The sequence below is a fragment of the Natrix helvetica genome, assembly GCF_964273705.1.
Source record: "Natrix helvetica genome assembly, chromosome: 1".
NCBI lineage: Eukaryota > Metazoa > Chordata > Lepidosauria > Squamata > Natricidae > Natrix > Natrix helvetica.
The window spans coordinates 16,383,988-16,407,681 of NC_138548.1; the positions used below are offsets into that span (position 1 = coordinate 16,383,988).

Consider the following 23,694-nt stretch of genomic DNA (forward strand, 5'->3'; position numbering starts at 1 on the left):
TTGGTGGGCATGGCAGGGGAAGGATACTGCAAAATCCCCATTCCCTCCCCACTCTGGGGCCAGCCAGAGGTGGCATTTGCCAGTTATCCAAACTACTCAAAATTTCCACTACAGGTTCTCCAGAATCTGTCAGAACCTGCTGGATTTCACTCCTGCCCTGAGCCATTCGGATGCCATTCCTCCACTGGCTCACCAGTTTTCATCTTCCAAGCCTAAATCCAGAACTCACCATCGCGGGACATGCCCAGGGCCAGGCACTTCTGCAGTCGGCAGTGCTGACACCGATTTCGGTTGGTCCTGTCGATCAGGCAGTTCCTCTGCCGTGAGCAAGAGTAAGTGGCGTTATTCTGTTGGCTTCGGCGGAAAAAACCCTGCAGAAAAAGGAGGAACAATCAACGCTTAGATTTGCAGGAAACTGGGGGATGGCATATGACGGAAAACGGCTGGGTGGCAACCATGGCTGTGCGACAACCACCACCCATTCCAAAGGAGCTTCAAATGCACCGCATCGCTGGGCATTGTCTCATGAATTAAAAGAGGAACAGAGGCTTGCGCAATTCAGAACAATTAACCAGTGGAACAGCTTGCCTCCAGAAGTTGTGGATGCTCCAACACTGGAAGTTTTGAAGAAGAGATTGGACAACCATTCGTCTGAAGTGGTGTAGGGCCGTGGTGATGGCGAAGCTAAGGCACGCCTACCCCAGGTGGCACGCAGCGCCCTCTCTGTGGGCACGCGAGCTGTCGCCCTAGTTCAGCTCCACCGTGCATGCGTGTGTGCCTCCCGCCGGCCAGCTGGTTGCTGGGTCTCTGCCGTGCATGCGGAGGGGCAGGGCGCGTGAAGGGGGCCCGCATGTGCATGCCCCGGGGGGTGCATGTGGGGGGGCTGTGGGTGCATGTGCAGGGGTAGCACAGGCGAGTGACACATATGTACGCATGGAACACATGCGCGGGGCCACGCACGCATTGCATTTGGGGGGCTCGGGGGCACGCACGGGCGCTTGTTCCGGAAAAGGTTAGCCATCACTGGTATAGGACTTCCTGCCTGAGCAGAGGGTTATACAATACAATAGCAGAGTTGGAAGGGACCTTGGAGGTCTTCTAGTCCAACCCCCTGCCTAGGCAGGAAACCCCAAACCACTTCAGACAAATGGCTATCCAACATCTTCTTAAAGACTTCCAGTGTTGGGGCATTCACAACTTCTGGAGGCAACTTCTGTTCCACTGATTAATTGTTCTAACTGTCAGGAAATTTCTTCTCAGTTCTAGGTTGCTTCTCTCCTTGATTAGTTTCCACTCATTGCTTCTTGTCCTACCCTCAGGTGCCTTCGAGAATAGTTTGACTCCCTCTTCTTTGTGGCAACCCCTGAGATATTGGAAGAGTGCTATCATGTCTCCCCTAGTCCTTCTTTCTATTAAACTAGGGTTGAACTAGAAGATCTCCAAAGTCACTTCCAACTCTGTTAATCTGTTTCTCAGAGCTGGACAGTGAATGGGAGGATCCAGGATCAGGTTTTCCATGCAGAGGCAGAGCCTATGGGTAACTCGAGCCAGATCTTCTCATCCTGTCCTACTCTGCAGGGTAAGTGTTGTGCAGATTAGGGAGTCTGAATACAGTATTCAGCTAAGGGAGATAATATATGGATATGTTTGTGTCCTTTTTCTTAACACATATTTTTCAATGTCTTCTCGATTTTTCTTTTGGTTTTGTCAGAAAAAAATCTCTCTTTTTTTGGAGTTTGTATTTTAGCTTTTTGAATTAAAAAAATTTAAAAAGTTAAAAAAAGTGATTAGAAGGAGTCTGTCAGCACCTTTTCCAACTTCCCTCTGACAGTGAGAACAGTTAATCCATGGAATAGCTTGCCTCTCAGAGTTGTGGCTACTCCATTCCCTGGAGGTTTTTTTAAAATAGACCAGGCAACCATTTGACTGGGATGATATAAGGCTCCTGCCTCAAGAGTGGACTAGAAGACCTCCAAGGTCCCTCCAGCCTCCCTTCCCGCCCCATGATTCTACGGTAACACATTTTATTAAGAAGCGTAAGCTTTTGTGAGGTGAAGCTCGTTTCATTAGATGCACAGAATGACTAGACCAGGGGTGTCCAAACTTGGGAACTTTAAGACTTGTGGACTTCAACTCCCAGAATTCCCCAGCCAGCCATGCTGGCTGGGGAATTCTGGGAGTTGAAGTCCACAAGTCTTAAAGTTCCCAAGTTTGGACACCCCTGGACTAGACTGATGGAGGATTTAAACAAAGGGTTGGGGAGTGAAGGAGAAGGAAAGAAGAAGTGAAGGAAAAGGGAAATTCACTCAGTCAAAGACCTAGGAGTCCTCATCTCAAACGATCTAAGTGCCAGAGCCCACTGTAACAGCATTGCCAAAAAGGCATTAAGAGTTGTTAACCTAATGTTATGAAGCTTCTTCTCCGGTAACATTGTACTGCAAACTAGAGCATACACAACTTTTGCCAGACCAACTCTCAAATACAGCTCGTCTGCCTGGAATCCACACTGTATTTCGGACATTAATACGATTGAGCGGGTCCAGAGGTAATTCACGAGAAGAGTCCTTCACTCCCCTGCTCACAACAGAATACCTTATGCCACCAGGCTTGAAATGTTGGGCTTGGACTACCTGGAACTATGCTGCCTACAGTCTGACCTAAGTGTAGTACACAAAATTGTCTGCTACAACGTCCTGCCTGTCAATGACTACTTCAGCTTTAATCATAATAATACACGGGCAAACAATAGATACAAACTCAAGGTAAACCGCTCCAAACTCGATTGCAGAAAATACGACTTCAGCAACAGAGTGATCAACACCTGGAATGCTCTACCTGACTTCCTTGATACATCCTCAAACATCCTCAAACCCCCATAATTTTAACTTTAAACTGTCTAGCGTGGACCTCACCCCATTCCTAAGAGATCCGTAAAGGGGGTGTCCTCATTTATTCGTACCCTTTTCCTGTGTTCATGTCCATGTTTATACTTAATACAATAATACAATAATACAATAGTAGAGTTGGAAGGGACCTTGGAGGCCTTCTAGTCCAACCCCCTGCCTAGGCAGGAAACCCTATACCGTTTCAGGCAAATGGCTATCCAATATCTTCTTAAAGACTTCCAGTGTTGGGGCATTCACAACTTCTGTAGGCAAGCTGTTCCACTGATTAATTGTTCTAACTGTCGGGATGTTTCTCCTCAGTTCTAAGTTGCTTCTCTCCTTGATTAGTTTCCACCCATTGCTTCTTGTTCTACCCTCAGGTGCCTTGGAAAATAGTTTGACTCCCTCTTCTTTGTGGCAGCCCCTGAGATATTGGAACACTGAGATATTGGAACACTTATGCCTGTTACCTTGTACATGTTTGACAAACTAAATATATGAATAAATAAAACCATCATAGTTTGGTTATGTATGCAGAGGGTCATTTTTAGTCAATAAAAGTGCTACCCAGACCTCTGATTTTGTTCTTCTTCTCTGCACAGACCAATATCATCCAACCTTGAGTGGGAATATATTTATTTGATGGATACCCATATTCTATTTTCCTGTAAAATATGTCTGGGATAAACTTAGCCAACTATCCTAAAACCATGTGAGTCATTTATCAATTGATAATGATAATAATGTATACAATGTGTAGGATTATAAGTAATAACTGGATATGAATATTGAATGGTACCCATGAAAGGAAGATTAGAAATCTTTTTAGATTATATACAAAAGTTAATAAAAAAGAATTAAGTTAGATACAGTGAAGCTTTGATTACTATGGGGAAAAGGTTATGATACAGGATATCGTCAAATAAAAGAGGGACAATGATGACAATATATATATATATATATATATATATATATATATATATATATATATATATATATATATATATATATAGAGAGAGAGAGAGAGAGAGAGAGAGAGAGAGAGAGAGAGAGAGAGAGAGTATAATACAAGGAAACTAGATGAAAATTTCTAACTTTGATTTGGAAAGGAGGATTAGAAAAGTTTGCTATTAAATATTATGGATGTTTAGCTAGAGTAGGACATAAGGATTCAGTGTTATTAGAGGATTTCAGAAATATTAAATGAAATGCCAGTATGTGGTTATGTATTAAATCTTGGTATATTTTATGATGAAGGACGTTTAAATAATTATAGTCAAATAAAAATGGAGGTATAAGGGTAATATGTATAAATATTTGAGTTAAAATACTTGAGTTAATATGAATAATGCTTGATGACTGTTGAAGAGATGCACGAAAACCTTTTGTAACCAACTGATACACTTTCTACAGTATGTAAAGAAAGAAGATTTTATGTGTTGCGTTTGTTTTGGGGGGAAAAGCATTTTATAAAAAAAAAATTGCTGCTAATTCACACACAGAACAGCAGAAGAAAACAACAACTCATCTGTAGAGGCTAAACTCCTATTTAAAAAAATGACTTTACTTCTGTTGGTAGAAGATTATCTCTAAAAGGAGCTTAGATGAGCTTCTCTTAATAAGGGTTTCCCAAATCTTTAGAACAGCTGAAGTGCACACTAATTGCACTGCGAACAGTATCACAGCCTCTTCTAGAAAACCTTAACACCAGGGCGGAGAAATTGGCCTTGGACCAGGTGTGGTAGCCTTTCTGGCCCTGGGTGCCCCCTTCCTCAAACCGCCCCCAATCTTACACAATTTCTAAATCTCACCAGACTCCTCCCAAGATGTCATGGGAGGAATCAAACTCTCCTAAAATCACTTGTGAATTTTCAATCTAAGATTCCCAAAGTTCCGAAGCTCTTGCATAAAACCCATCATGATTTACCAATCTTGTGAGGAGTTGGTCATTCAAAGAAATTATAACAACTTTGAAGTCCCGCACTCTTTGAGGTATAATGGACATCGTCCTATCCATAGGTTTAACAGAGTTAACACATTAACAGAGTTGGAAGGGACCTTATAGGTCATTTAGTCCAACCCCCCCCCCGCTCAAGCAGGGGACCCCACACCATTTCTGACAAATGGCAGCCCAGTCTCTTCTTGAAAGTCTCCAGTGATGAAGCTCCCACAACTTCCGAAAGCAACTTCTGTTCCATTGGTTGATTGCTCTCACTGTCAGAAAGTTCCTCCTTATTTCTAGGTTGAATCTCTCATTGGTCAGTTTCCATCCATTATTCCTTGTCTGACCTTCAGATGCTTTGGAAAATAGCTTGACCCCCTCCTCTTTGTGGCAGCCCCTCAAATATTGGAAGACTGCTATCATGTCTCCCTTCTCTTCTCTGGACTAGACTAGCCGTGGTTACAGTTCCTGTGACCGTTCTTCATTTGTTTTAGCCTCCAGTCCCCTAATCATCTTGGTTGCTTTTCTCTGCACCTTTTATAGTCTTTTTTATAGTGTGGTGACCAAAACTGGATGCAGTACTGGATACAGATGTGGTCTTACTAGGGCTTTATAGAGTGGCATTAGTACCTCCCTTGATCTTGATTTTATACCTCTTTTAATGCAATTTAGGATTGCATTGGCTTTTTTGGCTACCGCTGCAGACTGCTGGCTCATATTTCCCTGGTTGTCCACTAAGACTCCAAGATCCCTCTCACAGTCACTGCTATTAAGCCTGGTTTCACCCAGTTTATATGTGTACTTTTGACTTTTCTTACCTGTGTATGACTTTTCTCTACATTGAATTTCATTTTGTTAGATAGGGCCCAGTGTTGAAGTCTGCTGCGTTGCTAACCACTGACTTAAGTGCTTTAAGGCTTACATTCTCAAAACACTAGATAGTGTTTATGCTTTTAAACCAAGGATCCTATAACTAGAGCTAGCCAAGAGCAGTGTTTAATGTAATTGAAGTTTCTGAGTAATCTTCAAAGAAAGAAACATATTTATGGATTATTTTCCAAGATTTAATCTTTCCAATTTTCTTGCCACAACTATATTCATTGTAAGATTTCTGTTTCTAATAGTTGTAGTTTTTAGAAAAGCTTCTCTTTTTATATCAAAAGGTTTGGTCTAGGAAACAATTTTGTTCATATTTTTTTATGAACAGAAACAAATCAGATCCATTTAAATTAGAATGCAGAATTGTTACATCTCAAGGTGACATTTTATTCTGAATAGGTCAGCAAAATGTAAACATCTGGACAATTTGGGGCCTGGGACGCGTCACAAAAATGGGTACCGTGTTGCATATGGTATTTTGGAGATTACATGACCTTTAAATGCTTTGTAATTATTAATGAAGTCCTACTAAAAAGATTTTAGATAATGGTAAATCTGTTTCTATTATAATATTTGCAATATATCATCCTTTGCCAATCTGGTGTTCCAGGTATACCAGGTTTCAATTGCCATCATCCTTATATTGATAGTATTTATTTATTAGATTTTTATCCCACTTTTATTAATTTATAAATAAATATTAGCATAGCTAATAGTCCTTCCTCTTCCTATTTTCCTTACTACAACAGCCCTGCAAGGTGGGTTGGACTGAGAACGAGAGAGTGACTGGCCCAAGGTCACTCAACTGGCTTTCATGCCTAAAGCAAGACTAGGATTCACAATCTCCTGGTTTCTAGTTTGGTAGCTTAACTACAAAAACAAACTGGCAAGTGTTATCATCAAATACGTCCATATGAATTTTCAACATAATTTTGTACATGTTTAGCAGAGTCAAATCAAATGATGCTCAACACAGAACTTGCAGAAGGAAAGTGTTTCTAGGACTTCAACCAAAGATACGTTCTTGGGATTTATTTAAAGGAAGGGTAAGGATTCCCTTGAGTCAAACTGACTCCTGGTAACTAAATAGACATAATCTTGGCATTTTTTTATATGGAAGAAGTTTGCCATTTCTTCTTGCCTCCAAAAGTTGTGAGTGCTCCAACATTGGAGGCTTTTAAGAAGACATCGGATAATCATTTGTCTGAAATGGTATAGGGTTTCCTGCCTGAGCAGGGGGTTAGACTAGAAGATCTCTAAGGTCCCTTCCAACTCTGCTATTCTGTTCTGTTCTGTTCCATTCTTCTGAAAACTCTAATTTCTGTAACCTTTAACTGGGCAAAATGGCACATCATAGGGCAAAACCTTTTCAACAAAGGAACCTCAAAGGAACTAATTTACAGAATGCATCCCAAATCCAAGACTCTTGACTCTTATGGCATTGAAAATTTTACAAAACATTTAATGACATAAAAATGATCACAAAGCATTTCATGACATTAAAACAAAATGTCATAAAACATTTTCTGTGACCAACTCCTGTGCTATATAGTTCGATATGGGCTACAGATATCTCTCTGAATTTTTAAGAACTTTTCGTGTGTGTGTGTGTGTGTGTGTGTGTGTGTGTGTGTGTGTGTGTGCATGAGCGGTGGTATCAGCCGGTTCAGACCAGTTTGGGAGAACCAGTAGTGGCAACCTGCTGGTGGGCCCAGCCCGCCCATCCACCCTGGCGCTATGCCGTCCTATTTAGCCAAGTTTTCTAAGCTGCGTGCATGCATGCAAACTGCGCATGAGAGCAAAGTGCATGCATTGAAAGCGGGTGCATGTGTGGAAGGCGCATGTGCGAGCAAAGCAAGTGTGCACGTGCTCTCACATTTTCGGTGCGCAGCGAACCGGTGGTAAAATGTGAAACCTACCTCTGGTATGTATGTATGTAAGTATGTATGTATGTATGTATGTATGTATGTATGAATGAATGAATGAATGAATGAATGAATGAATGAAGATATGCTGTCCATCTGGTTGTCATGGAACAAAACTCTGCCATTATTGTATGCATTGAAAAATCTGGTAAGGAACTATCTTTGAAAAGATGAACCAACAGGTCATTGGTGGTCTAGTATTTTTTACATTTCTCTATCAATAACCCTGAGATTTTCTGCTGGTCTCCCTTTCAAATAGTAACCAGGCCCAATCGGTGTAACTTTCTGAGATCATTAAAGAGTGGTTAAGAACAGACGCTTAACTATGGGCTGCATATATTGATATGGAAGTTTCACAAAAGTTAGTCTGTTTTAATTTCTCAATGGCCAAGCACAGTACTGTTCTGAGCAGATTGACAAGTTTATCAGCTGTTCGCTCCTTCACCCAAAGCGCTCCCAGCCTTCCAACTTACTTTGCATCCTTCACAGGTGATGACTCCATAGTGAATCCCTGAAGATTTGTCCCCACATATCTTACAAGGGATAACTTCAATTTGTGCTGTGGGAGGAAGAGAAGAATGAAAAGCTGAATTTCGTTGGCAGTATTAATCCATGTTTAACATTTAAAACACGCTCAAAAAAATGAAAAAGAAAACCTTCTACACCTGCCTTGAACATACAGAACAATTTACAACTATTTGTTTAGCGAGCGATTGCTTGAAGTTGCAACGACACTGGACTTATTCACTTCACAACTATGTTTTTTTTAAAAAAAAGGTTATAAAAATCAGGCCTGACTTATTTAACAACTGCCTTGTTTAGCAATAAAAAAATTCTGGTTCCAACTAACTTAGGATCATAAGTACAAGGACTATATGGATATTTGGGTATCGCACATTGTGTGAATGGTTTCAAACGAAAAAATAATGGGGTTGCCAATATATACCACAGTTAAGAGGACTGTTCCCCAAATATACACATTTTAAGAAAAGGATTTGGGGGTCAAATTATCACTGGGTATGATTTCGTACTGTACATAAGTACAGGAAGAAAGAAGAAGGAAAAAAAGAGAAATAACAAGAGACTCTCAAAGGAAATAACCACAGGAGGTTGCGGATTGACCATTTTGGCTTGCTTTTACTTATTTAGCCTCTGCTGAATTTGTAGAAATTATAGTATTATTATTTTTTTGAAAGAGGTGTATTTAGTTATAACTTACAAGACATGGTCTTGTAAGTATATAGCTCACAGTAAGCTCAAAAATGTGCAACTATTCTTATTTACATCGTATCTTAATTAGTATTTTTACGCTAAATAAATATAAATCTTTCAATAAATAAATAATAACTAATTTATACTAATACTATCTAGTAATTAGTATTAATTAGAATCCACTTCCAATTGAAGGGGATGTAATCCCATCCAAGGCCAGGGGGGGGCAATCAGGTACTTTGAACGAAGTATGTTAGGGTGGCCTATAAGGAAACCATCTTGGCCACTGAGATCTCCCTCCTTGCCGAGTCTCTGAGTATGAGCCTGCCAAAATAGAAGAATAAAACAACCACAATGGGAGATAAACAGCAGATCCCTCCCCAACCCTCAAGAGCACAAGTTTCGACATGAGTTCCCTGTGGAGGGGGCTCGTGCCTGAAGTGCTTTTTTTTTGTTTTGTTTCTGGCCAAAGAAGAGTATACAATATGGACAGCACAAAAGTAGGACTTTTGTACCAATTTCCAAAACGGTGCCTAGAAGTTCTCATGATGGTCCAAATGATGAGATATTTTAAAAAGCAGAAACTGAGCAAAGTCAAGGTTAAGCCCTCATGATTTCAATCTGGTTAGAACACGTTGCAAACACTTCATCGCATTGGCTTTTTAATCTCCCTGATCATTTTTTCAGGGGGGGGGGGGAGGGATTAAGAATTTAATGATTTATTTATTTATGATAAATTATTTATTTATTTATGAAAACATTGGACAGAGCAACATCAATAGCTACATTAAAAAAAACGGTGGGGGGGAAGATAACAAACAGTGGATAACAAACCTTGGTGCAGGTTACAGGCAGTTTACAGTTATCCTACCATTTAAAATTCACTTTTTAAAAAATGTGTTAATTAATTAAAGGTAAAGATCTACGTTTATTACATCATCTTAAGAAATAATGAGAAATCTCTGAACTTGGAATTAATATTGATGTCACCACTTGCTTTTCATTTTTCAAGATTCTATTTCATTGTAATCATGCAAAAAAAGAAAAATAGAAAAAAGGAAAAGGAAGGAAAGGAAAAAGGAAAAAAAAGGAACAAATAGCTTTTTTATTTTTCTTCTTTTTAATCTTCCTATAGTTACCTATTGCTTTTAAATTACCAATAACCGGAGAATAAATGTGTGCATGCACATCCACCCATACAGAAATATACTCATCCCCCACAGATGTATATAAACACATATATTGGTATACATATACATATACACATATGAATATAAATATATACTCATGCACACTTCATACATGCTTGTATTCAAACACATGAACATATATGAAGCTAGCTGGCTGGCTGGCTGGCTGGCTGGCTGGCTGGCTGGCTGGACGGATGGATAATCAGAATCATATAAATGTTTAATCAGTATAAGCCCCACTGAATTTGGTGAGAAATGAGAGTTTCCACGTCAGTTTGTGGAACTCATTGCCACAGGATTCAATGATGTATAATGACTTAGATGGTTTTCCAAACTAGAAGAGATCACTATCCCACTTTATTGGTTAGTATTAGCGGAATAATGAGAGATTCTTTCTGGTGTCAGAAGTAGCCTCATGCTGCAATGAAATGACCGTGTTTCCTGAACACACAACTGCTGCTTCACAACCTGTACAGGGCAATATTGGCCGAATACAATTTTAAAAGTTTGCAGGAGAATATTGTGTCTGTCTTTGGTATCCAAAAATCACAAATATGGCAACCCTTTTTCCAACAAACAAATTATTAAACAACGTAATTAGAAATTATTAAAACAAATTTTATTCAAGGTCCTACCAGACTTTTTCTGACGAGAAAGTTGGTTCATTTGGTTTTTATACCTCACAGAACTGCAGCTGATAATTTAAAATTCTTACCCATTTCCTTACCCAAGTCCATTTAATTTCTAGGGACACCTAAAGTCTATGAAGAAATATTTACAAATTAAGTTTTGTGCCTGTTTGTAGGAGGCCCAGCCCATCATCAATGTTAGAGCCAGATCTTATCTGACAACTCGGTGTTATTATCAATTTCATAATCCCTTTTGCTACGAAGGAAAACTCTGGGTTTTTTTTCCCCCTGCTTGTACTACGCAGCGTGCAGCTTCCTCCTAGTAAATTTATTTAGTTTATTTATTTATTTTGTTAAGTAGATTAGTAATCCAATCTGATTTCATTTAATCTGTTCTTGACTCAGATCCAGCTGATACTTTCTTTTATTTTTAGATGTAACCCAATGGAACTTCCATGGTTAGAGGCAGTTTACCTCTGAATAATAGATTATATGCAACAGTGGAAGGTTATTGTCAGCTAGAAACAGAACGCTAGACTAAAAGTTCTTTTTTTAAGCCTAGAAAAGCCCTTCTTATGTACTTAGTTATTTTTTCTAATAATTCATTCATACATTTTTCAATCCATCCCGTTTTCTTGCTCAAACCCATTTCAAATTTTATTCTGCTGTCATTTTAATGTTCCTTTTTACTCGAGGTTAATATTTGGAGGGTTCCCCCCCCCTGTAAATTCTCCTGTGATTTCAATTATTAGCATAGCAGAATCCAAATTGAATCAGACAAAAATCCCTTGTTGAATCACTATTCCCAAAGTACTTGGATAACTTAACAAAAGCCATAATCAGACTCCAGAAGGTATATCACCCTGCCAGGAGACAATGTGTTCATCTTTTTAAACACATAGTGAAAAGGGGGGAAAGATGGAAACATCTTCAGTGTATAGAACTAACAGAATTATTACTACCTTTCAGGTGAACCTAGAACAAAGTTGCTCCTTAAAAAAAGGTGAGGATAAACACTCAGTAGTAGCTAATAGTTATATTCAGAGGAAGGATTGTGTGTGTGTGTGTTTGTGCAAGTCACTTCTAAAAATAAAAACAATGTTCATGAAATCACAATTTCAAGTTGTTCTTTTTATATCATTTTTTTTTTCATTTTCTTTCTCTTGCTCAAAATGAAAAAAGCGATGGGCATTTTTTTTCCTCCTCAAAAAAGATCAGGAAAGAGAGTTCACCCACCGAATGTAACATAAACCTGATCACAGAATAAAGATGATTTTAAACTCCAATGAATGTGTGAATGTGTGAATGTATAAGAGATACAGTCTATTACAGAAGTGAGCACACCCCCTCACATTGTGTAAATATTTAAGTATATCTTTCCATGTAACAACACTAAGGAAATGACACTTGGCTGCAATGTAAAGTAGTGAGTATACAGCTTGTATAACAACGTAAAGGTCTCCTCAAAATAACGCAACACACAGCCATTAATGTGCAAACTGTTGGCAATTACAGTATATCTGTGACATATTGTATATATAATGAGGACTAGCATCCTCACTACAAATCAGTCAAAATCAATTAAAACCCAAAACCAGATAGCGTGTATGACACACACACTGACTTTGTTTACACATTTAATTTGGCCAACTGAATCCGTTCTTCGCATGCACTTGACATGACATACATTCATCAAACAGGATGCATTTTACCAAAACATCTACTTGCGGGGAAAAAAAACATTTAATGAAGCTTAACACTAGCCAAGTTTTACACATTTGAGAAAAGCATCCCTGTTTATTTTCCTGAACCTGTTTATGTGTAAACACAGTTTCTGGGGCAGGGCCAATTCATCCTTTAGACACCCACAAGGCCATTAGATGCCAACAAAGACTTGCCCAAGTGAGAGAAGGTCTTTAGAAATAGAAACGGTGCTTTCTTTTTTTTCCTCAACGCATTGCAAAAGGCCACCCTTGCACAAGGGGCATCGTTCTGCTGGGCACGACTGTTTCACCGAGTGACTAAGTTCATTGCAAACAATTATACAGTGGCATGGATTTAGTTGTAGTGTAATCCGTGGGCAGAGCTACCATTGCTATCTGGGGAGAAGGAGGGAATTTCAGCTGCTCCCCTTTGGTGGCTGATGCATGGCCCCCCCCGTCCCTTTCCTACCACAAAATAATAATCAAATGCAGCATCTCAGCCTTGTTGTCATGCTGCTCTATGAACCCTGGAAAGCATGAGAGGCTTGCCTTCTATGCAGTGAACCTATAAAGGCAGTCCTCAACTTACGACAGTTCATTTAAAATTGCTCATCTTCTTGTTCTCTAATTTCAAATGTCAATTTGCTCATTTCAGCACACTCCGTTATCTTTCGGATAACTTCTTCCTGTTTTGGTATCATTTCACTTTTCCAGTTTTTTTGCAAATACAATTCTAGCTGCTGTTAAAACTGACTCATATTTATGACGGTTGCAGGGTCCCGGGGTGACGTGATCATCTTTTGCGACTTTTTGACAAGCAAAGTCAATGAGGAAACCAGCTTCGCTTAACAACTGTGTGGCTAACTTTAACTGCGGCGATTCACTTAACAACGGTGGCAAGAAAGATTGTAAGAGAGGGCAAAACGTGCTTAAATAAATTGTCTTGTGTATCAATATACACTATGGGCTCCATTGCGGTTGTAAAGTCGAGGACTACCCGTAATGGTACGTGGGAATGGTCTTGAGAGACAGGAGGAAGAGCTGCAGAATAGACAGCAGTCAGAGAAGAGACGCAAGTCATAAAAGTCCACAAGTCTTAAAGTTGCCAAATTTGTTTTAGAATATCACCAGGTTGTGGCCATTGCTATATTCTATTGCCGATTTTATGTAGGATGAATGAGCTATTCCTTTTTTCAATTCGGAATTATTTGCTAGGGAACTTCAAGGGGTGCCCCCATTGTATTCCAGTTAACAATTCCAGAGAATCTTTTCCCCTTACTCTTTTCTCTTCATTCTGCCTTATTGACAAGTGAGAAGACGACTAAACTCCAGGCCCAAAAGGCAATTATTTAATGGCAGTATCACCCTGTGCATGTCTATCCAATGAGTGCTGGAGTACTTCTAGACCAATATTTCTCAACCTTGGCAACTTAAGATGGGTGGACTTCAACTCCCAGAATATCCTAGCCAGCAATGCGGGCTGGGGGATTGTGGGAGTTGAAGTCCTCCCATCTTAAGTTGCCATGGTTGAGAAACACTGGTTTAATAAAATAACAGGGTCTTTATGCTATCGACTAGAAAGCATTCCTAACCCATTAATGGATTTGCTGTTGCAAGAAAAGGGAAGGAAGAAGCAAGAGGTCAACACAGCAATTAATGCCAGGAGGAGTTGGAGACACAGCTCAGTAATAATAACCTTCTTATGAATTATGTTCATGCAATTTGTAAGATGCAGGGAAAGATGAAAAAGGAGAAAAGGACAACCAGCAGGAAGGTGGATGGCCTTCTAACAGGTGCCCCATTAGAAGACTTGAAGGATCTGGTTAGGGGACGGATTCTCCTGCAGAAAATTGATTTATGTGGACACTGACGCCAACTCGGTAGCACATCGGAGTTCAGAATTCAATCAGAAGTAACGCTAGTCCCGAGGCTTAGAAGGTTGCATTTATAATGCTAGCAATTCTTGGATAAGTACCCTTATCTTCCCAGAGGTCTGTCCTTGTTGAGCTCCATGGGACATATTCTCCAGCAAAAATTGCACAAGGCTGCCTCTGTTTCAACGCTAGGTATGTTTATTCACATGCAATTTCCTACCAATTTCAGTTTTTGCCAATGCCAACATGGAATATCTGGAATCACCTTTCCCTCTCCTTCTTCTTCTCCCTCTCCCTCCCTCCCTCTCTCTATCTCTCTTAGCCTTGTTAATGTACTCCAGGTGTAGAATAGAATACAAAGAATAGAATTCTTTATTGGCCGAGTGCAATTGGACACACAAGGAGTTTGTCTTTGGTGCATATGCTCTCAGTGTATATAAAAGAAAAGATACATTCATCACAAATAATAAGGTACAATACTTAATGGTAGTCATAGGGTACAAGTAAGCTGTACAATAAGTATTAGGTACAAATAATAAGGTACAAATAAGGGTAATTCAGGGGAAGAGGTTTAAAGAAAAAAGATCATAGTATCTCCTGCTTACTCATACTGCAGATATTCACAGTGAACCATTGGAACTCTCTGCTACAGGAGGCAGCAATGCCCGCTATGAATTGTAACCCTCCAAGAGATCTTCTGAATTTACTTAAAACATTTTCAATCAGTGAAATCAATAATAACTACAGGTAATCCGTCACTTACGACCATTTGAAGTTACAATGGTGCTGAAAAAGTGACTTATAACCAATCCTCACACTTACAACCATCGCAGCAACTTTGAAATCACATGATAAAAATTTGGGTCCTTGGCAATGAGCATGGATTTATGATTTATTTACAGCGTCCTGGGGTTATTTGATCACTATCTGTCACCTTCCCAGCTGGCTTCTGACAAAGTCAATGGGGGAAGCCAGATTTGGTTAATGACCATGCAAAAGGCGTGGTGATTCACTTAATGACCCTGGCAAAAAAGGTTGTAAAATTGGGCACCACTCATTTAACAACTCTCTTACTTAGCAATGGAAGTTCCAGTCCCAATTGTGCTCGTGGGTTGAGGACTGATTATATTAGCTTTCTTGAAAACAGGAATCTGCTTATCCAGACAAATGAACCTTCTGTACTTTGAGATCCCGGGACAAAGAAGAGGAAGGCACTGTGGCCTTCAAGCACAACTCTGTAGATCTTGAAAATACACCTTTCCTTTGATCCTTACAACTGCTTGTTTAGAAAGATTCTCAGTCATCCAGGTCATGATTGTCCCAAAGGTGCTTTTTTAAAAGGCAACAGGGCTTTCTTTCTTCCTTGAAGATGTTTCCCTTCTCATCCAAGAAGCTTCTTCAGTTCTAACTGAAGAACTTTCTCCACCATTTTGTCAGAAGTGAAGAAGCTTCTTGAATGAGAAACGCAACATCTTCCAAGGACAAAAACAAGGAAGTCCAGCTGCCTTTTGAAAAAGCACCTTCAAAATGTCGCCGCGCGGCTTGGAAGAAAGGGCGCGACTTTTAAAAGTGCTCACCGAGCTGCTGAGGCTCTCCGGAGCTGCCACGCACCCTTGCCGTTGGATTCCTGCCTCCTGCCTCCTTCTGATGCCGCTGTGACCAGGGATTTCTTCTTCGACTTCCCTGCGATCGTCTGGTCACGTGGAGGTAGTGCTGGCGCTCCGAGGTGCTTGGAAAAGCCATGGTTCGCCGCTCGACCCTGAGGGGAGCTTCCTGCACTTTTAGAACCTCCGCGGCAGGGCTTGCCTTGAGGAGGCTTGTGCCCTCTTCCTTGCTAACCCGGCAAAAACCCTCACTGAGTGATTCCGGTCTCACTCAGTGACCAGGGCAGCGTGCCGCCCCAGAGGGCTTGTGGCAGTCCTTTCTGCAGCTGGGAGGCTAAAGCGCGATGCTGGGAGGCAAATTTCGCGGGTCCGAGTCTTTTTTCCTTTAAATTCGATTAAATTGCTGGAGATCCAGAATGGTCAACCGTCCAATGAGTGGACTGAGTCGATAACTGGGTAGCACCTGGTGACCAGTGGGCGTGGCCAAAGAGCTTATCTGACTCAGTCCCATCAATGAGAGGACAAGGTCAACCCAGTCTGGATATTCCTCCCCCTCACTATGGAGAAAGAACCTTTGGGCTGATTCTTTTACATTTTGTGAAGAGGTCCGTGGATAATAAAGGGTGTGGTGGCATGGTACAAAAGGCGTACTGATGATTTCATGACTTAAGGTTGGAACTGTATTTGGAACCATATCTTGGAGGGTTGGAAATTATGGTGTGGCAGGGTGTGTGTGGAAAAGAGGTTATGTAGTACATTCTGTTTCTGCTTCTGAGACACCATCGTATTCCTATTTCCATGAACACGTTCAGAGTCCTTCCTGTTTCCCATAAAGCATGCCCCACATTGTGTGTGTCAACCATGCCTCAGTACTGTACCTTCAAGAGGAAAGGACTTCAACTCCCAGAATTCCCCCAGCCAGCCATGTTGGCTGGGGGTTTCTGGGAGCTGAGGCCCATACATCTTAAAGCTGCCAAGGTTGAAAAACACCAGCATATTAGCTGAACAAGATTCTCATCCAGCCACTGATGTCACTTGCAAAGCCCAAATAAAAGAGGTTGCAACCTCTTGCTTTGAACACAATACTTTCTACTCAGGCGTGCCTTGTTGTTGAGTAGGGTTGATTCATTCCAAGAAGGAACTGGAAAGATTTTTTTTTAATTGCCTCCTTTTCCTCCCACACCCCCATAAAAAAAAGCTTCTCCATTACAAAAGCTTTCGGAGCAGGAATTTCCTGATGGATTTCTTTGTTCCACTGCTGATCGGCATTAGGTCTTGGGGGGGGGGGGCATACTATACCCATTTTACAGGTGGCACCATTAAGATAACAAACACAACTACCTTCAGCCCTTTAAATCTTCCTCGTGGTGTAAACAGGGACTTGTTGAAGTCTCCTGTCTGTGATTTAAGCTGGAGGGAGAATTGAGAAATACAACAGGCACCATAAGAAATGAGGCAACCAATGTTCCCCATAGTTTTCTGCATCTGATGAGAGAAGATTTCTGCCAGTTCTGGCACACTCATTCCCCCTACCCACATAAGACAACTTCAGACCATCCGAAAAAACACTATCCTTTTATATTTGTACAATCCTTGCCTCTCTACTGGATGATAGACTCAATCTTAGCATAGTGATGCTGATGCTTCATTATTCTCTCCTTTATATTTACATGTTAATCTTACTTAAATATTTGAAGGAATGTGCAGGCACTGATTTGAGTAGCCAGGAAAAAAGCCTGCCCCATTCTCAACGGCTCTTTCTGAAAAGTTCCTTTTGCACTTGGTATCTCAACGCTCCTGCGAAATTGCTTCACAACCATCGCGGAACCACTGTTATTCCCCATAGAATAATATATTAATGATTCTATACTGGAATAGCATACAGCATTGCATGCCTAGAAAAAAAAATATTTGGCAGCTTTAGATAATGTTAGAAAAGCCCATAGCCTGAAGATGCTTTGCGATAGTACAGATAAAATGGGCCAAGTTCGGGCAAGGATCTGACTCATTTCAACAGCAGCTTCTTCTGTTGCTGCTTAGTACTACTCTCTATTGAAAACCATGAGGCGTAGAATGCTACTTGACTTTGAGGGGGAAAGACCACAACTCAGCAAAAATACTCTGAATGCAGAAAAATCATCATCTTCTTTTAATGACCCCATAATCCCTTGCCAGGTGGAATCTGGGCTTAACAGATTAACCGAGTTGGAAGGGACCTTGTAGGTCATCTAGTCCAACCCCCTGCCCAAGCAGGAGACTCTATATACCATTTTTGACAGATGGCAGTCCAGTGTCTTATACAATACAATAGCAGAGTTGGAAGGGACCTTGGAGGTCTTCTAGTCCAACCCCCTGCCTAGGCAGGAAACCCTATACCATTTCAGACAAATGGATATCCAACATCTTCTTAAAGACTTCCAGTGTTGGGCATTCACAACTTCTGGAGGCAAGCTGTTCCACTGGTTAATTGTTCTAACTGTCGGGAAGTTTCTCCTCAGTTCTAAGTTGCTTCTCTCCTTGATTAGTTTCTACCCATTGCTTCTTGTTCTACCCTCAGGTGCCTTGGAGAATAGCTTGACTCCCTCTTCTTTGTGGCAACCCCTGAGATATTGGAACACTGCTATCATGTCTCCCCTAGTCCTTCTTTACATTAAACTAGACATACCCAGTTCCTGCAACCGTTCTTCATATGTTTTAGTCTCCAGTTCCCTAATCATCTTTGTTGCTCTTCTCTGCACTCTTTCTAGAGTCTCCACATCTTTTCTACATCGTGGGCAACTGAATGGAGCTCAGTATTTACTGGCCACTGCACCATTCCACTCTGAATGCAGAATATCCCAGAAGCAAATTCCATCATCTCCAAATTGCATTAGTATTGAGTACCCACTCCTGATTCTGCCAAGCTTTAGCCAGTCAGTGGGATTGTGCCATGGGCCCTTCTAAATAACCCGCCTTCTCATCATTCCAACCTCTGATTTCATAAAGGTGGTGAAAGGCTTGAGTGGCTTCTTATTATTTATTTATAATTATTGAGACTTTCACATAAAGTAAAAGTCAATTGTAAAAAAGAAAGAAAGGAAAGAAAGGCAAGGAGAGGAAAAAATAAAGAAACGAAAGTTATAAAATATAATGACTTCTGACCGTCTCTTCGGTAGAAAATTACAATCTTGTAAGCTAATAAATCTCCTATTGTGCCAGTTTCCCAGTTTTTATTTCCTAGGATGGATGGAAACTGGAAGATTCTCCAATATGGAGTGTTCTCATTTTACTTTCTGCAAGATGACTACACTTAGCACTATGCTAACCTCCCAGCAATAATTGGGTATGGAGCAAACCATCACTAGAAGAAGGGAAATGGAGAAAAAAAATATTTACTTTAGTATGGCAAGTACACCTCTGCATGGAATAGCTCTTGGTACAGGATGGCCACGAACAGATAGTTCTCATCTTACAGCCATTTCTTTAGTGACCATTCAAAGTTATGATGAAACTAAAAAAAAGTGACTTATAACTTGGTCTTTGCATATGTATTTATGATGGTTACAGCATATTGGCATTTGCGACTGCTATTTATGACTTTTTCAGCCAGTCTCTGACCAGAAAAATCAACGGGGGAAACTGAATTCACTTAAAAACTGTCATTTCCTTAATGCCCATGGCAAAAAAGCTTGTAAAATCAGGCACAATAACACGACTCACTTAACAACCTCACTGTTTAGCAATGGAAGTTCCGGTCCCAATTGTGATTGCAAATCGAGGATACCTGTATGTTTTTATCAATGTAACTTTCCTTCCAAATAATTCTGAGCTCTAAGACTTTAAGCATTTATCTCTAGGTGATCTCTATCTTTCTTTAGAGATTAGAGGCATCAGAGTGTGTTCACAGCACGTTAGTGTGGTAAGCCTGCATGAAGAACAGCAATGTGCCTACAGCTATGATACCACACCAGCTGTTATGTGATGTTTCTGGAAAAAAGGGCAATCTCTGCTGTCAAAAATGAAAAGGATTTGCAAGTATCCTTTCCGGCAATATAAGTAAAGGAGCAAAGTAAGAAAAAAAAGCGACAAAAATTAAATACGAGGAAGAACCAGCTAATGACAATAGGTACAACCAGAAGTCCTACAACTGGCAGGGGTAGGTAGCTTCTGCCTTTTAGGATCAAATAAAGGCAGTAAAGGAACAAGAAAATACACCACAGATAAGCACTTGGTAGAGCCGTGGAAAAGATATTCAGATGCTAGGATGTGTCTACTCCTACCAAGGTCATAACTATGTGAGGTAGTGTGGCATGCTATGGAAGCAAAAGTTGTGTGTTAAAGAAGCAGGATAAGAAGAGCGTTGATGTTTCTGAACTTTGGCGTTAGAAAAGACTTTTGAGAATGCTAGTGCTCATTGAGCTTGCTTTCTTGCAGACATTTCATTACCAAACTAGGTAACAGCATCAATCAGAACAACCAATCATGTTACCTAGTATAATTGGAACCAAACTTTTTGTTGCTAAGCAAGGCAGTGGTTAAATGAGTTCTGCTGGGTTTTATTACTTTTGCAGCAATTAAGCAAATCACCTTAGTCATTAAATGAATCACACAGTTGTTAAGCAAATGCAGCTTCCCCCCCCCTGACCTTGCTTGTCGTGGAAGCTAGTTGGGAAGGCCACCAATGACAATCATATGACCCTGGGATGCTACAACCCTTGTAAATACAACGGCCAAGCATCAAAATTTTGATCATCTGATTATAGGGGTGTTGTGATGGTCATAAGTGTGAGGACCAATAATAGGTCGCTTTTTTTCCACACTACTTGCAATTTCAAATAGTTGTTAAAAACAAGTGGTCATTCAATTGAGAATTACCTGTAGTCATTTGGGGAAAACCAATCAGTTTTCTCAGGGATGATTTGCAAAAAAGAGTTTTCCTTTTTTTTAAAAAAATTGTGATTGTGCGAGAGACCTGCAAATATCATGCCTTTCTGGGTCACTTTGCAATGTTTTTTTAACCAACTTTCCTCCCTTCTTTCTCTCCCTCTCCTCCCATCAGGAGAAGGAAAAGGAAGAGGAAGAGAGCGCTGAAGAAACAAAAGAAACAGGGCAATTAAATATAAAGGCATTTTGCTGCTTCTCCCACTTTGAAATGCCTGTTGCCCAACTTCCCGGGAAAGCTCCTCGTTGTTGTTGTTGTTGTTGTTGTTACAGCTGGCTGGCTGAAACCACATGGGGTTATATAACTACCATCTGCTAAACATTGGTGACGTACAAAGCTGGCTCTGGAGGAAGAGAGCCTGGCTGGGTTACGCATGCTTATTGGACTGCCGAGTCTGTTGATTGACTCGGGGGTGGGTGCCATTGGCTGTCGAGCCTGTCCGTCAAGCTTGTGCTGAGCGCTGAAGTCATTGCGTCCTACTGACATACTTTCTGCTGCTAATAGAATTTAACAAGGTGCTTGTGTAACGAAAGCATTCGCTGAATTTAACCCTTGCGACACCCAAGTCCTCAGAGAGCAGTTCTGTTTTATTGTTGGAGAGGGCTCAAAAAAAAAAAAGGTTCGGCTCAGAGAAACGGGATCAAATAAAGTCGAATAAAATAATAAAATGCATTTTAAAACACTGAAATCAAACAGACAGATGGGAAGAAAGGGAAATAGATGCCAATTAGCAATTCTGGCTAAATGAAATGTTTCTGGACCAATATATGTCCAATAGAGGTCCAGAAAAAAAGACTTTCAAATATGGAGTTTATAAGCCCCTCTTGGGAAATCAAATGACCCCCATGCTAAGTAAACAGGCTTAATCCATATGAAATGCTAAATCCCCCACAGCTAACCAAGATTTACATCCATGTTTTTTAAACTTGGCAATTTTAAGATGTATGGACTTCAACTCCCAGAACTGCCCAGCCAGTATAGGTGGCTGGGGAATTCTAGGACTTGAAGTCCATACATTTTAAGATTATCAAGTCTAAAAAATGTGGTTTACACCAACCAGGTTTATCCTGGCCAAATGCCCATTTTATTACCCTGTGTGAATACAGCCAGGAGACAGCAGGCTACTCCCTTCACTTCCCTTCATGTTATAATTATGTGGCTTCACACTGAATGAAGCTGCTTCAAATGATTTTATGTGTTTTTAAAGGAAGCTAAACTATGAATCCTCCATATTCATGGGATAAAGGCAAATAATAGGGGAGGGTTGTCATCCTTGCAAGTTCGTTAAACTTGCTTGGAAACATAATCATAAGCAAGGATGATGCTCAATTTAACTGAGCAGATTCTTCTCATGCTAATAAAGGATTGGCCCTGAAAGGCATTAGATGCATCATACTGCCAAAAACCAAAGACGTATTCCCACTGCCCACTTGAAGATACAACTTCCCACAATAAGAAACAGGCAGCCAACTTCAGCAGCTCATATCTGAAATATCTCACGTCTCCAACCGGACGCTTCTAACCCCTATTCGTTTGGGGGGTTATGAAAATTATGTCTCTAATTTTACTGAAAGGTGCCGCTTTGGAGAAATGTCATTCAAACTATCCCCTGCCATATGATCCTCCTAATGGAAGATACTGCAGAAGATATCATGGATGGAAATATCATGAATTTATAAACTATTCTGTTGCCAAAAGGAATAGAATACACAATCTCCCCAAAATGCAGAGGATAGGAATGAGTCATCTATAAGCCTTGGGTCTAATAATATTAGCCTCCTACAAAGGAAGTTTGGGGTCTAACAAGAGTGACCCACTCTTTCGTAACAGACAGCAGGAGACGGAGAAGGAGATAAAGCTGAAGAAGAAAGGAAAAGAAGAGAGTCTTTTTCTGACTCCAGCCATAATGATTTCCTCACTGGTGTGACTTCCAGCATTGTTTGGGTAATAAAAAGTCCGTATTCGCTATTGTTCTTATCGTTATGGTGTTGATAGTAAGATGCTAGATAGAAAATGGTGGCTATGGAAGTCTGCGAGTTGAAGTCACCATCCTGGAGTCACCCAACTATTCTTGGCCCAAACTAGCAGCAATGAGAACAGGTTCTGCATCAACATATATGGCTAACTCTGAAGACACCCGTGCGAAAATGGCCAAAGTTATCAAAGAGGATCCTGCTGCAGATTAAGAATGGGATCTTGGCAAGAAAAGGGACTATTAGCCCTGGCATTGTGGGATGCTCTTCTAGGCCTAAACAGAAAGATATTTGCCTCATCTGCTATTTGGCAGCAAAGTATGAGGTTATCTTCAAGATGGGCGGTCAAAAAAAGTTAAGATGGTGGTTACAGCTTGCAATTAAAGTCCTGAAAAAGTGAAGCTGATTTTACAGTTTCAATCAGCATCTTGATTTCTCCCCATGGATGTAACTATCGAGATAGGAGGACTGACCCACATCTTCCAAGTCCAACACATAGGCTATATTCATACAGTACACTAAACCCAAGTCCAGATTCACAAACTACCGTGATTGATTCCGCATCATACTAGCCCCAAAGAAATAAACCACAAGACATCTTAATGTAATGTCTGGATTCCCGCAGCATGTTGAAATGCTAAGTACTCAATTCCATTTTTAGCTTGGTGTATAGCCTGTAGGGCAAATCCATCCAGAAGATTTCATGTAGTCAACACAGAGATGTGTTCTCCACCTCAGCATTACTCTCTAATCCCTTCCTTAAACAAATAATCAAAGCTAACCATCTCTATACATCATGGTGGCTTCTATAAGTGAATGGATCTCTGATTCATGTTGGTTGACTTGCACCGGATGCTAGACCTCAAATGACGCAACTGGAATTCAATCTAGCCTACTATGCTGGATGAACTCAGAATGGGAAGACCCCGACGTTACCCCCTTTGCTAAGCAACAAAG

General features: G+C 40.6%; 1 protein-coding gene across 2 annotated transcripts in view; it reads right to left on the reverse strand.

Annotated features, from left to right (window-relative positions):
* Nucleotides 1-23,694, reverse strand: part of LOC309395348 (nuclear receptor ROR-beta-like) — a 62,312-nt gene that overhangs the window by 20,029 nt on the left and 18,589 nt on the right. For both annotated transcript variants that reach the window (XR_014175887.1, XM_081959505.1), the window contains exons 2-3: nt 8,105-8,190; nt 230-371 (exon numbers count right to left, since the gene is read on the reverse strand). Coding sequence is in view for 1 of the 2 variants with exons in the window: in XM_081959505.1 (XP_081815631.1) it covers nt 230-371; nt 8,105-8,190 (228 nt within the window). In the remaining variant the exon portion in view is untranslated. The remainder of the gene's footprint in view (nt 1-229; nt 372-8,104; nt 8,191-23,694) is intronic.